Below are 14661 nucleotides of genomic sequence, written 5' to 3' on the forward strand. Positions count from 1 at the left end.
TGACTGCAATTTTTAAGTTTCACCTTTTTCGGCCCTCATTCCTGAAGGCAGGCGCGTGTGTTGTCCTCTTGCGCTGGTGCCCAAATGCTGTCAGTGTTCCCCAGGAGGGAACGTGGTCCCATAACACATAGCCAGGAATAGATTTATGTTTGAAGTGCATGGCGCAGATTATTAATTGTCCCCCCGAGCCTCTGTCTACCTCTTCTTCCCGCTGCTTCCTTGTTGGGTACAGCCATGCTGAGATCCAGCCAATGACTGTGAGTGGAATGATGCATATTTCTTGCAGGTCTGGTCGTACAAATCTACCAAGTGGGTAACTGTGTCCAGGCTCTTCTCTCCTTGCAGCTGGGCTGGAAGGAGAGGCCTTCCCGTGGAACTCGGCAGTGACATATGTCAAAAAATAGCAGACATTTCATCAGCCTGGGGCCTTGAAGGATTTCATGGAGGAGGGACGCCTCAGAAAACTGTTCATTTGCCCAGGGCTCTTTTCAAACCAAGAATTAACTTCTGTCTTAATTTAAGCCATTATGATGTTTTGGGCCTCTCTGTTACAGCAACTCACCCACCTCAATACAAGCTGTAAACTGACCCCCATCAGAGATGCCCCTACTCAGATGTGGAGTTAGCCAAGGTCTATGTGGTGCGAATAAGGGACACTCTTGGTTAAGTGGGGTCAAGAAGGCTCCTTGTCCCTTCCTGATGTCCATTCTAACATTTTGTCTAAAATTCCGCCGCACGGATTTCATTACTTTGGATAAAGACAATATTTCTAGGAAACTTCTTTTAAAATAACTACATCACCTGAAAGAGATAGCACATGAAACCATTACCGTCCATGGAACACTGAGCATTGGTGGCTTTCTCACATTTCTTTCTAATGAAATACCTACTGTTGCAGGGCATGTGGCGGGAGAGGTGGAGGGCTATACATCAGGAGGGTGGAACACTTGAGTTTTTCCTCCAACAGAACAGAAGTCTTAACAGTGGTGGGTGGAATGTGGGACACAAGGATCCTGGAGAAATTGGATGTGAGGGTGGTGGGCAGAAGGTTCTAAGGCTGCAGATGAAGGTACCGAAGACATGTTTCTTGCTTGATAATTTGGCTGAATGCTGGTCCTCAAATCAAATGCTTTGGTCTACCTTTTCCAAGTTATTTTGATGGTCCAGCCTACTTTTTAGACCTGCACATGGTCCCTCAAGTCAACCCTGGTGAAGATAATAAGAGAATCTGGGAATTCCTCATCATATCTGCACTTCCACCATTTGGACATTTTGACTATTTTTCACTCAATGCCTTACTCAGAGATTCCTGTCACAACTACCTCCCATTGCATGTTATTCAGATTATGCAGCTGTTTTCTTTCTGCAGCTCACAGAAAAGACAGATAGAAGGGCAGGGCAAGCCTGTGGGGTCATTGACACCAAAAGTTCATTACTAAATAATTCAATGCATTTGCCCATTTATTATTATTTTTGAAACAAGTGTGTGACGTGACAATCAGTTTTATGGTTAAAAAATTAATAGAGCATTAAAATGAACATTAATGAAATAGAACATAAAAAATTTGCATCCAGAATTTGTATATTTTGCAAAATAGCTGTGTATTCAGGACTTGCAAAGTTTGGAGCCAGTTTTCCTTGGGCCATCTACCCCAACTGAAAGTTGGTTATGTTGTCTTTTCAATATATAAGCAGTGGAGGTGGCCAGCGAGCATCCCTTATGGATTTGAGGGTTCTACCTCTGATCAATGGCAAGTTTTACTGGCCCCATCCTATGCCATATAGATGCTTCTTCTATTAGCTGCCTGTTGTTGCCAAAACAAATTACTATGAACTACGTGGCTTAAACAACACTCACTTTTCTTACAGTTCTGTAGGTTAGAATTTGAACCATGAATTTGTCAGAAAAAAATTAACAAGTTGTTGGTAAAGCTGCATTCCTTTCTAGAGGCTCCATGGGAGAATCTATTTCCTTGCTCATTCAAGCTGTTGGGAGAATGCAGTTCCTTGCGGTTATAGGACTGTGGTTCCAGTTTCCCTGCTGGCTCTCATCTAGGGCCACCCTTAGCTCCTGGAGGGTTCTCTCTGGTCCTTGCACATAGTTCCCTCCATCTCAGAACCAGCAATGGGGTGAAGAATCATTCTTGTGCTGCCATTTCTCCCACCCACCCTTGTTCTTTCTTCTTCCACTTTTTAGGACTCATGAGATTCAGTTGGACTCACCCAGAAACCTGAGATAATCTCCCTAACTCAAGGTCTATTACCTTAATCACACCTGTGAAATCTCCTACCATATAAGGTAACCTACTCAGAAGTTTGAGGGACTAGGATATCACCATCTTTGGAGGCCATTATTTTGCCTGACATACTCTCCACTAAAATACCTGAGAACCTTGGCCTGTAGGGTGATCAGTGTGAATCAGTGTTGCCCCATCATTGTTTCACCTTTTTCTCATGCCTGCAGTTGATTGATATCCATGCTGGCTTAACCATGTTTCCACACACAGGATAGAAAGGCACTGTCAGAGACACCCCAGAATCCTGTGCTCCCAGCACTTCTCTCTGCCATGTCCATCTTCCTCTTATACCCAAAAGAGTACTTTTGAAATTTAAGCCATTCAGATTCAACCTCAGTGGGATGTCAAGAACAAAGTTCATCTGGGAGGAGACAACATGAGACTTTATTATACATTTCCCTAGAAGTGTATCTATTTGAATATCTTTATAACAAAATTTAAAAAGAATTAAGCATAAAGGCACACCATTCTATGATAACTTAGCAGTGTTTTCCTGGTGTACATTCTTTCTACATCACCCAATTTGGCCCCTCCCAGAGGCCAAATAACTGCCTCTCGTTTTTGTTGTTTCTTCCAAGTGCAGGAAAACCTCATTTTTCTTCTCTGATCACAGTGCTCACAGAGCATGGGCCAGGCAGCAGCAGCGGGCACAGAGGTGCATGTGGGCCAGACCGTGAGTCACTAGGAAAGTCATAAATGATAAAAGAAGGTGAACCATTTCCAGAGGAGAGAAAAGGTCCTTTAGGATTGGGGAAGGAAAGGGCTGAACTTCCTGCCTGGACCTGATATGGGCTTCCAGCCACACAAGTTGGTTTGGAAAGGCGTGTAAAGTACGCCAAAAGCAGACAAGCACACACAAAGTAAGGGCTGTTTTCCAGTTTCCAGAGGGCAGGGTTCTTTGGACATCTGCCTTCTATCTCCTCCCTGCTCACAGATTGGTCTGTTTGTCAACAGCAGCTTCTTTTTCCAAGCTACACTGAGTCATCCTTGAGACCCTACTTGGAAATATGTGTCTGTCAGAAAACATGATGCTAAGGCTACCTGAAAAGCCCCTCTGATGGAGTTCTAACAGATTTCCATGCTTACTCCCAGAGGGGATTTTCCTTCCCGACACCTCCTCGGACACGCTTGTTCAGTCCCCAGGGTTCCCTCTGACAGGACAGGCCCGCCACTTAGATGTGAATTCAATGTGCAGTGAGCACCAAGAAATCCTGGAATTCCTCCAACAGTCTCAACTGGAGGGGAATTTAATTAAAGTGTGTACAGGACCAATTAGCAGAGCAGTGAGGGAATGACATTGTTGCCTCCCAGACCAGTAACTGCCTGAGCAAGTGTAAGAGCCCCAAGTACCTTCGTCATCTAGGGAAGTATCTATGGGAACCATTTGCAGGCTCAAATTCATAGCTCATGGAGGTACCAACCGTTTGAGAAATCCTTTTCTTTTGCAAGTGTAAAGATTTGCACAGAAGTGAGCTAATGAGGGGGAAGGCAGCTGGCAGACGGAGGGAGTCCAGTTCTTTCCTGTGAATGTCGCGATCTGATGACTGCCTTGATGATGGACAGGAACTGTTGGATTGATGACATGGCAACCGAGCTTGCTTGGGGTTTAATTCCAGGGATGTCTGCCGGCCAGCTGGGGTGGGGCTAGAAGGGAGCCCCCACAGTGGGCGGCCTGATGTACCTCAGGGGGTCTCACAGTCCCCTGGGAAAGTGACCACTTCTCCAAGAGCTCCTCTTTTCAACCACGTCAAGAACTCCCAGACATGCTAACTCCTACCAAGAAAGCAGTTTTGTTCTGGTGTCTGCCATACTTTGAAAGAAAAGTGCCCATGAATCCTCTTTATAACCCCAAGTGGCAATTCATTTCAAACTTAAGGCCCAAATTCGTGTTTATCTGACTGCTTGGCATTAGCAGAATGAAAAAGCGTCTTCTGAAACACAATGCAGGACAAACTTTTGTTATCCCCTCAGTTAAAGATAAACCGAGACCAGCATGCAAACTACAGAAGCACTAAATACCCATTTGCTTTAGTTACTAAGCATTGGGTAAGAAATGTCACACTTGTCAGACCATTTGTTACTAAGTTCACCTTATTAATGATGATGGGCAGCATACAGATCGCAGCAGCCCGATGACGGGTTTGGGATTCCAGCCATCTGGGTTTGTCTCCCTGCTCTGTCCCCTCACTCAGGCCCAGTGTGACCTCAGTTTCCCATGGGTAAAATAAGGATAATGACATCCACTTGCAGGGCTGATGTGAGATTTATATAAACTGATGTACAGAAAGCATGGATCACAATGCCTGATCCACAGTACATTGTTATCATTTTTGTTGAACCATCAACTAGGAGTTGCTAAATGTTCCATCTTTCACAAGATGATCATTTAACCTGAGGTACCTAAAGACATTTTTTAAAGCTCACCTCTGACTTTCTTCGGAACAGGCAGGAAAAACCAAATGATTAATGTAATTGCCCTAACCTAACCAGGGATGCGTGACCAAAAACTAGGCTGAATAAATGTGCTTGTAAAGGCTTGCAGGAACCAAGTGGATCCAGAATGGCCCTGAACTTCAGCCATAACACAAACAAAGATCTCAAGCAAAGCGGCTGGGAGTCCAGGCAGAGTGGCACTGCCTGGGGGAGCCAAATTTCCCGGGCAGAGCCCCTCCCTGACCCTGGCATCCTCCCAGGAGAGCCCCACCTCTTTGAGCACAAACTCAAGGACTCCCAAATACACAGCAGTTTCATTACTCAGCGTGCATGGGTCTTGGGTGGGCAGGCCCGAACTTCCTGGCAGGCTTTAAGGCCTCAACAATAGAACACCTAGAAGCCCCTCTGAAGGCACAGAGAACTCTTCATTGGTCTTCCTCTGCAGAAGGAAGGAGCTAGCCTCCAGCCATCTCCTGACACATGAGGCTGGCACTGATTCTGAAATGTCTCGGTAGCATTTCTTGCTATTGGTGAGGGAGAATGAGTTACATATGGTTCTAGCACTTTAAGTCCTTAGCTCTTTCTTGAATCTCTCTTCTATTGAGTGATTTTATAGAGTAAAGAAGATTCCCAATCAATAAGTGGACTAAAAACATCTCCCCGGGTGAGAGGAAACAGGGAGTGGCACATTGTCTCACAAAGCACAGAGATGGGAAGGAAGCCAGTTTTTCTCGGGACTAAGTTGTTGCCCAAGTCACCACCCACAACCTCTGGTCACTGAATAATAGTCTTAATTGTGAGGTTCAGAATCTTGTTCAGGAAAATAGAAGGGAAGAAAAATTGGCTCTGAAATTTCCTTGAGACAAAAATGCCAGCTCTGACCAGGTGTAGCCCACATATAATTCTGCCTGACAACGTGTGACACACCCACAGTGTGTCTTTGCACATGCACGCAGCTGCTTGTTAAAAGCAAAGCATTTACCCACCACATTGTGCTCATGCTCACGCCACCAAAGCCCCAAGCCGGGCTTTCCTACAAGACAGCTCTTGGTGAATTCCAATTCTCCTTATTTCCTCTCCTCACCTCCTTTTTCTCCTTCCTGACATATCCCCATCTCTTTCCAAAGGACTGAATCCCTGTGACACTTTAGTGGAGAGAAAGGGCTTTACTTGGCGACTTTGGGTTTACAGGACCGTTGGTGAACCATCAGTCTGTCTGGCAGGAAGGTACGCCCACAGATGTCACAGGGAACCAACTGGCTCTGGGCACTGGTCCAGGCAGCTTTGTTTAAGGCATCGAGATCATAGAAACCTTTGGCTGGAAAGTTAAAGAGAAAAAGAAAAAAGAACAAAAAAGAAAGAAAGAAAAGGAAAGGAAAATTATAAAATGGATCAGTTTTTATTCTGGAGAACCAGGCTCTACTTTTTGTGGAAAGTATTTTCAGGAAATACCTGTTGACTGAGGCTTTTAAACAAACCACACTACTTCTGCCAAAAAAAAAAAAAAAAGGCCTGTTCACTCTTTCAAGGGTTGAATAAAGTTAGCTATGAACCTGAGGTTTTTACTCCTTGGGTTTTAAAAAGGGAAAGACGTTGTTTTATATATTATGAGATGCATTCTTCACTAATTATTAACATCTTTGCTTACATATTATTATCTTGTGAATATAACTTCTGGCCGCCTTTCAGTTAACTCTAAATATAAGCTTACAAAGGGAAAAGGGTATTTGTATTTTCCTCTTCTGTAATCTTTCAGTGGAATGTTTTTACAGGCCAACACTGAGAGTTGAGAGTGACTTTAAGATGAATTATATCCTAAAAGTTTATCATCATTATGGCCATAAATTCAAAGATTCTTTAAGTAATTAAAGCAAAGAATGTAAACAATTCAATAGTTAATCTGATGAAAAGAAGTGTCTTTAAGAAAACAACAAAGACAGCTGAGAGATGTATAATCTTCATTGGCAGAGCATAGGAAAAAAGGCATATGGCTTTATTTTAGAAAAACAGTGTGGGATTTAGCTTTAATAAACCTTATTTATATAGAATGACTTTAGTACATTAAATTGACTGTCTTAGAAGCACCCAAAATAGGCATCACCCCCTTCCACCACCAAATGTAGCCAGGCACTCAGAAATATATTACAGTTGTTTTAAAATCATTTCCACAGCATATATTTCTTCACTGAAGCCCAGGCAATTGTCAGATGACTTCTATCTAAGGGTTCACACAACCATAGCAAACCTTAGATTCCTTAGTATGCCTACTCTTTATTTTTTTTCTTGCTCCATGGGAAATGAAACCTGCACAAGTTTGTATTTCTCCTCTGGAAAAAAGCAAGCATCACATTCAATGCAGGTTATGAATATGTCTTTTGAGGGCTTTGAAATTTGTTGAAAAAAGAATGGCACTGACTTTCTCCTTGCTCACATGAGCTGTCACAGGGACTCAAGGGTTCCAGAGTGGCCACTGATTGTCACTCCGTGGTGACTCATCACATTGCTAAAGGTTTTTGCATAGGACTTTCTCTGACTTCGGATCTGGATGAAAGGTCATTTGAACTCTATGACTACAGTAAGTCTGTGGGATAGAAATGCTAATGGGAATTTTTTTTTGCCTAGAGAGGAAAGGCACCTTCAGAAATAAAATGAGGGCCAAGTGGACAGTGGCAGGGAAGTGTAGCCATCAGACCTACCATGTCCACATATAGGCAATAACAGAGTAATGAACCCCCCAGAGCTTCTCTCACCTCCCCCTTCCAACATGTGATGATTGCACTCAACAGGGAAAGTGATAAAAATTAGACGTGAAGGAAGAAGACATTTTTGATACCAAATGAGAATTGCTGGGGAGAGAGTTTCAATGAAGCAAACAATCTTGTGAACAAATGCTCGTTTCAATAGATCGATGTTTTCATCTTGAGTTCTTTTTCCACCTGTGCATAGAATTCTCCTCTTGGCAAGAACTGTGAATATTTGGGTGTGGCAGCCTCTAGCACTTTACCATGTTGATCTAGATACCATTCTGTGGATTGCTACATACTTCTCTTTGAGTCACATCTCTAACAAGAGTGCTTTGAACTAACTGATACCAAATGACCTTCAAACTACCTTCTGGCTATGCCTTATGTTACATAAAGGGAATCAGTGAGTTGAATAATACTACTTTTAAAACCAGAATGGTTTCCTTTTAGGGGAGTCAGAGAATCAACTGAGCAAAGGACAGTGGTTGAAATGAGATGAGCAAATCTGAGCTTGCATGGAAAACATTCTCTGAACTACTTCCTTCTCACCCTAATAAGTATGCACAAGGCTTTGTGAGGAGGTCACACATGGCAGTTGATGGAGTTCTAGTTTCATTGGGATTGTGCTGTGCTTTACAAAGTATTAATTGCAAAATTTAAAAAATCTGGACATTTCATAAAGATGTCTAGATTCCCACTTTCTTTTGTATTACTCAGAGATATGCCTACACTGGGCTAACTTTCTTAATGATAATACCAGCTGGCACTGGGTAGCAGCTGTCCCCTTTAGAGAGAGCTGGTGCCCTCCAGCTCCCCATAGTCCCCACCTTCCTTTTTTCCACACATGGACCATTTATTCAATTTCATAATTTGACTAGTGGACCCTGTAAGCATTTGTTTGGCACCCCTGCTCTATAAACACTAAGACATATTCATATTTAAAAAATATATCTCCAGATGTCCCCAAAGGTTTTTAAGCTTTCTATTTGTTAAGTATTATGCTTGGCAGTATATGAAAGTAACTTTTGGGAAATACAGTTATTCTAGTGGGTCCCTCAACCTGTGGAGCTCTGCCATGCTATAGTGTCTCTACATCTCAGCATCTGAAGATAAAATTCTGGGCAAGCATTCCACAAATAATTTTCCTATTTGGCTGTAACCAAGACAGTAAATGTTGCTGATTTCAGTTGTTTGAACAAGAAAAGAGCACCTCCACTTTTACATATTTAGAGAGAAAAGTCTCCCCTTCTATAGCCCTCAGGTCTTTTTCTTTCAGTAACTTACCAGTAATGGTCCTGACTTCCGGTTTCTTAGGTTCTGGTCTCCTCAACTCTTTAGGCAACAACTTGTTCTCATTGTGCCATTTTTTCAGACATTGTGGCTCATGGATGGCAATAGATTTTGTTCCATATTCACGACCACAAATGTAGCAAACAATTGTTGGTGGACGCCTTATCATCGTTGGCTGCCAGTAATATAAAGTAGCTGTTAGATACAGTTCAGGTTTCAAAAATTGTATTTTAGACAATAATACATTCAAATGAGCTAGGAAATCAATATTTTAAAAAAAATTCCAGCCAATCTGGTGAATTTAAGCTTTCTGGCAATTAAGAGAACTCTGTTATCTTGAGTGATTGGGGTTTGAGTAAGGTTGTGGGTTTGGGAGGAAGATAGGAAATAAAGAGGAGTTAACCAGAATTTGACATAGTGGTTGGTACTTTATAAAGTGTATTTTCACATTTAATTAATGTTGATTGTCTTCTGACTATTCTTCATCCTAAGAGAATGCCAAGATAAATCAGGTGTGAATCATCCTCTCAGTACCATCAGGCTCTAGTACAGCAATATGCCTGAGAAATAAAGTAGGAAGTGTCATTGGAGAATTTATAACAGACACTGCTGTGCCCTCATGTCAACAATGTCCTACTGCAAGCACCTGTGACTCTATGCCTTTTTGACCTGGAATAGGCTCCACCCACAGGCAGAGCAGCTGACCAATCACAAATGGGAGTTGGATAAATACCAAGCTTCCTCGCCAAGGCTGATTCTCCACATCTTCCAGAAGTCCCCAGTGAGATTATGACACAGTTGCTCATTAACGCACGATACATCTTCTTCTCCTCTCTCTCCTTTTACTACTTTACTGGGGTTTCCTAAGATTATCTCCCAAATAAACTACTGAAACTCAGATCCTTTTCTTAGCATTTGTTTCTGAGAGAATGACATCTAAGGAAAGGTTGAGGATAAAATGGAATAGGGAGTTTCTGCTTCTGTCTAAAATACGGAAAGTTACAAGAAACATTGTTCCACCTAAATAATCAGAAAAAGTTAGACATCTGCAGAATTATATTTTTGACCTGCTGGAGACTCAAAGTTGCAAGGTAAATTAATGAACTAATAGGACTGCCTAAATTTGAGGCAGTCCTTTTAGTGGGAAAATCTCCCACATTACAACTTTACACGAGTATGTGGCAGTAGCTGTCTGCCACAGAGAAAAGGAAAAGACAGCTGAAGGTGAACCCTACTGAGCAGCAGGCATGCAGGGATTTTCTTATAAACCCTTCCACCCACCAGGTCTTAACACCCATTACAGGGGTGACCATCTAACACTAGAGAGAGGCAGGACAGAAAGAAAGTCTCACCAATTTGAGAACACAGGGCCTGCCTAAATCTGAAGGTACATCCAAAGAATTAGGTCTTGCACTTAGTACCAGACAAGAGCAGTCCTTTGCTGAAGGACGGGCAGTAGCACTAAGGTGGAATCCCTCTGCTGGAGGTTTGTAAGGGCCACAGGAGTCTAAGGGTGCCACAAGAGAACGAGGAGGAGCCCTTTGGCCCCAGGCCTTACACTAAGTACAAGTTAGGGGCACTTCCCCAGTGGGGGAATTCAAAGCCTGTAGAACATTGGACATAAAGCAAAGACAGGTCCAGACCTCACTGAACTATAAAGTACTTGAACACAACCACTCGTACAGCCTGACAGAAGAAGAGGCGTAACCATTTCTGAGCATAATTTACCTCAGATTCTACTGTTCTTTTATGCACAATATTAAGCATTCAATTGAAATTACAAAGCACACACACACACATGGAAAATGGGGCCTATCATCATCAGAAACAATACTAAATATAACCAGACCAAGAGATGGCCTAGGTAATGGGATTGACAAGGCTTTAAAATAATTACATAAAAATAATTAAAATAATTGCAATAAATATATTAAAAGACCTAGAGGAAAAGATGGATGATGTATGAATATATGGGAAATTAAAGCAGAGAGATAAAAATCTGAAAGATATAAATTATTAAAGAAAACTAATGGCAAGTGCTAAAATGAAAAACATGATATCAAAGATGAAATATTCATTTGATAGACTTTAAAGCAGAAGTCTACATGGCAGAGGAAATAATCAATAAGTATAAAAACCATGTCAAAAGAGATTATCCAAACTGTAATACAGAGAAAAAAGAGTGAAGAAATCAAACAGACCAAATGGTCTAAAATATATGTAGTTGGATCCCAGAAGGAAGAGAAAGAATGGAATAGAAGAAATAGATGAGGAGATGATGGCTGAGAATTTGCTAAAAAAAATGACACAACAAAAGACGTATCTGAAAAGTTCAAAGAAGTCCAAGCAGGTTAAATAAGAAACAAAACTGGACACATAATAGTGAAACTGCTAAAAATTGCTAATTGAAAGTGTCAGAGAAAACAGAAACAATGCATACAAGGAACAATGAAACAATGATAAGAATTTGGGGTCACTTTTCATCAGAAAAAGAAAATGGAGGGCAGGAAGCAATGGAATGAATTTTTTTTTAATGCATGAAGAAAAAAAACACTACCATGTCAATTCCAAATTCCATATCCAGTAAAAGATATATTTCCAAAATGAAGGTAAGATAAAAACACCTTTGGCCAAACAAAAGGTGAAAGAATTCTTCCTAGCAGAGTTGCTCCACAAGAGATGCTAAAAGGTCTAAATGCTTAAGGAAAATACCAGCCAGAAATCTGGTTCTATAAGAAGGAATGGAAACAGCATAAAATGTAAACAGGTCAATAAATTGAAATAATCTTTTAAAAAATATTTATAATTTTTGTACACAGACATAACAAAATCTCTTCAGACTATGGTTCTTTAAAAAATAACAAAGGAATATGGAGTTTATAGTATATATATGTAAAGTTATAGTAAATAAGAGCACAAATAAAGACTAAGAATTGGAAATAGATTTTCATAGAACTCTTAGAATTTAAAATGTAGATTATTATGTGCTAAATATGAAGTCAGTCTCTGTAGTGATCAGAAAACACAAGAATATTCAAAGAGACTAACTAAAAATTCAACAGGTAGAATATTTTTTTAAAATTGATGAGTTAACTACTATAACTACCCAAAAAAATAGGAAAAGAAAAACAGATAACCAAAAGAAAAAAAAAAAAGTGGGTGGAACAATAGAATTAAAACACCAAGGTGATAGACTTCAATTCAGACATACCCATAATTGCAATAAATATAAGTAGACTAACACAATTAAAAGGCATGGATTGACAGACTAGATAGCAAGACCCAACTATCTGTTGTTTATAAGAAGCACATTTTTATGAACATAAAAATGCAAGTAAAAGGATGGGGAAAATTTTTCATGTAACACTAACAAAAGAAAGCAAGTGTGGCTATATTAGTAAAATGTAATTGAAACTCAGAGGTTGGAAATATTTTTTCCAGTAGTGAAGATCAGGGAAACTTTAAAGATGTAACATTTAAAGAATGGGTAGAATTTAGACGCCAAGAATGGGAGGGGAGGGGAAAGATATTAGAGACTGGGGAAACCACATGAGTGAAGCGTCAAGGATAGTAATCTGAAGAGAACAGCAAGTAATATACAATATTATTATATTAAAAATAGCCAATAACTGCTTGGTGTTCAGTGTGGCACTGAGAACTAGATCACACAGGTAGGCTGCAGCCATGCTGTGAACCAACATTAACATCTGGATTTTGTTCTGTAAATGGTAAGACACTGTTAAGTAGGGGAATAACCTGTAAGTGCATTTCAAGAAAGTTAATCTGGCAGTAATGTATCAAAACAGAGCTAGCAGGGCCGCATATCTATGAGTTTGAGTATTCATGGCTCTTGGGTAGGGAACTTAACAGGTCCAAGAGAGACCCAGGGTTTTGCTCTAAGTAACAGGGCAGGTGGTGATGTCACTTACAGAAATAGGAAAATTAGGAAGAACAGGTTAGGGATGGAGACAAAAATTCAGATTCTGTTCTGGGTGACATTTGACGTAGTAGTAGAACTTAAATGTGAGTAAGTTCAGCTGAAATAGGAAACAGACACCTATCATTCACAATTAATGGGTTTCAGAGCTATTTACACAGAAAAGATGTTAAAAACCATGAAAACTCCAGAAAAGGAGGATATAGAAATGTATGGTGAAAAATTCCTGAGAGAATGTCTAACAATACGGACACTAGGCATAGGAAATTGCAGCCTGAAGGGCAAAGGTTCAAGTTTGAGTTAAAGAAAGGGCACAGAGAGAGGAGAGTCCATTCAGAATTCAGGCAACACTTCTGGTTTCCAAATGATGTGATCAACTTTGTCAAATGCTACAGGATAATGGGGGTGCAGGAAGACCATTAGACTGGGTTACCATTAATTATGTAACAGTGACTTTGAGAGTGTAGCCCAAGGGAGTGATACAGCTAGAGACCAAATTGTTAGGAGTTAGAGATGAGGTCAAGGAGAAGAGGAAGACTCTTTCTAAAAGTTTGCAGAAGGGAAATATGAAGGATAAGCAAGGCTGAAGAAAGATTTTTTGTTTTGCTTTTAGAATAGGAGTGTCTTAAGCAGAGAGACTGCAGGGCTCAGAAGAAAGGAATAAGCCGTATAAAATGTTCAGAGGAGGCAGGAGGAGATGGGATCATGGGTGTAACTGGAGATATTTGCCTCTGAGGAATGGGATGAAATATGAGATAGAGGAAATTAGAGAAAGGGTGTATAAAGTGAGGAACAAGCGGAGTTCACATAGGATGAATTTTGTTTTTTAAGTGTGAGGCAGAGAGATCTTCAGAGAATGTAGAGATTCAAATTCTGGAAAATAGAATAGTGAAAAAAACTGGGATTAGTCTATTTGGGGAACACAACAGTGATTCAATTAGGGAAGAACACTCACCAAATAATGGAAAAGACCCAGTTAAAATGAGCTGCAAGAAGGGCAGAATTAAATGACCTTTTTAATGTTCTTAAGCAGCACTGAGTGGCATGAGAGGAGAAATAAATTAAGTTGATGGTGTGGTTTCCTCTGAGGAAATAAAACAGGGTAAAACGTGTGCATGTTTTAGAATCAGCCTGCTTGTACCTACGACTATTGGGGGTTACTTCTGCACTGGAAAGAGCACAGAACAAAATCAAACTCAGAAGGAAAGATTTGTGATTTCTGCATGCTCAAGCAAAAAGGATGAATTCTAGATGAGTAAATTCACAGTTCATACAGACCAAGCAAAGTGGAAAATGGAGTTGCTCCCTGGATACTCCAAGCTTTTTAAAAAAGCATGTTGAGATACAATATCTTTATTCTTTTATTCTATACTGCAACATGTCAATAGACCACATTCATCAAAACAACAAATAGTTCATCCTTTCTTGTTTTAGCCATAGAGCAGATCTAACACCTAAAATGTGACTTTAAAAATATTTAGAGAGCTCAAGACCTCAGAGGATAAAGCAGAAGCAGTAATTTCCAAAATATCCCAAAGTTCCTTACTACTTTTTACATATATTTACTTGAAAGATTAATTAAATGCACATTTTTTAGATTAAAAATGAGAAGTTACTCTTTTTGCTTTGGGAATAATGAATTTATTAAAATTCCATATGGAAAGTATGAGCCAAATCCAGTATGTAACCAAGCATAGAAGCAAAATAAATGGCATGGGTCATTAATGAAGACATTCATGTCACACTGTCAGAATGTTTGGAAGGAAACATTAGAAGAAAACAGGCTGAGACAGAGGCCAGAAGACAGGCACAAAATAACTTAGAGAGCTGTGGGAGAAAATTAATACCATAAAGAGGCTAACATGTTCTATATTATATTTTCCTAAGCTAGCCCCACACTCCGCATCTGTGGCTGAACTGCAGCTGAACCTGAAATATGGTCCATGTTCTTCCGTTTTGA

At 40.4% G+C, this 14661-nt stretch overlaps 1 protein-coding gene across 5 annotated transcripts in view; it reads right to left on the reverse strand.

Moving 5' to 3' along the window:
* Positions 1-1573: 1573 nt before the first annotated feature.
* Positions 1574-14661, reverse strand: part of LOC108390290 (zinc finger protein 475) — a 62651-nt gene continuing 49563 nt past the window's right edge. For 4 of the 5 annotated variants that reach the window (XM_037005258.2, XM_073221255.1, XM_073221253.1 and 1 more), the window contains 2 exons: positions 8759-8939; positions 1574-6048 (listed from right to left, as the gene is read on the reverse strand). In XM_037005258.2, the coding sequence (XP_036861153.1) occupies positions 5897-6048; positions 8759-8939 (333 nt within the window). In that variant the 3' untranslated portion in view covers positions 1574-5896. Of the gene's footprint in view, positions 6049-8758; positions 8940-14661 lie in introns of those variants that run through there. The other variant, XR_012124861.1, reaches the window with a different exon arrangement.

The sequence above is a fragment of the Manis javanica genome, chromosome 14, assembly GCF_040802235.1.
Source record: "Manis javanica isolate MJ-LG chromosome 14, MJ_LKY, whole genome shotgun sequence".
Classification (NCBI taxonomy): Eukaryota; Metazoa; Chordata; class Mammalia; order Pholidota; family Manidae; genus Manis; species Manis javanica.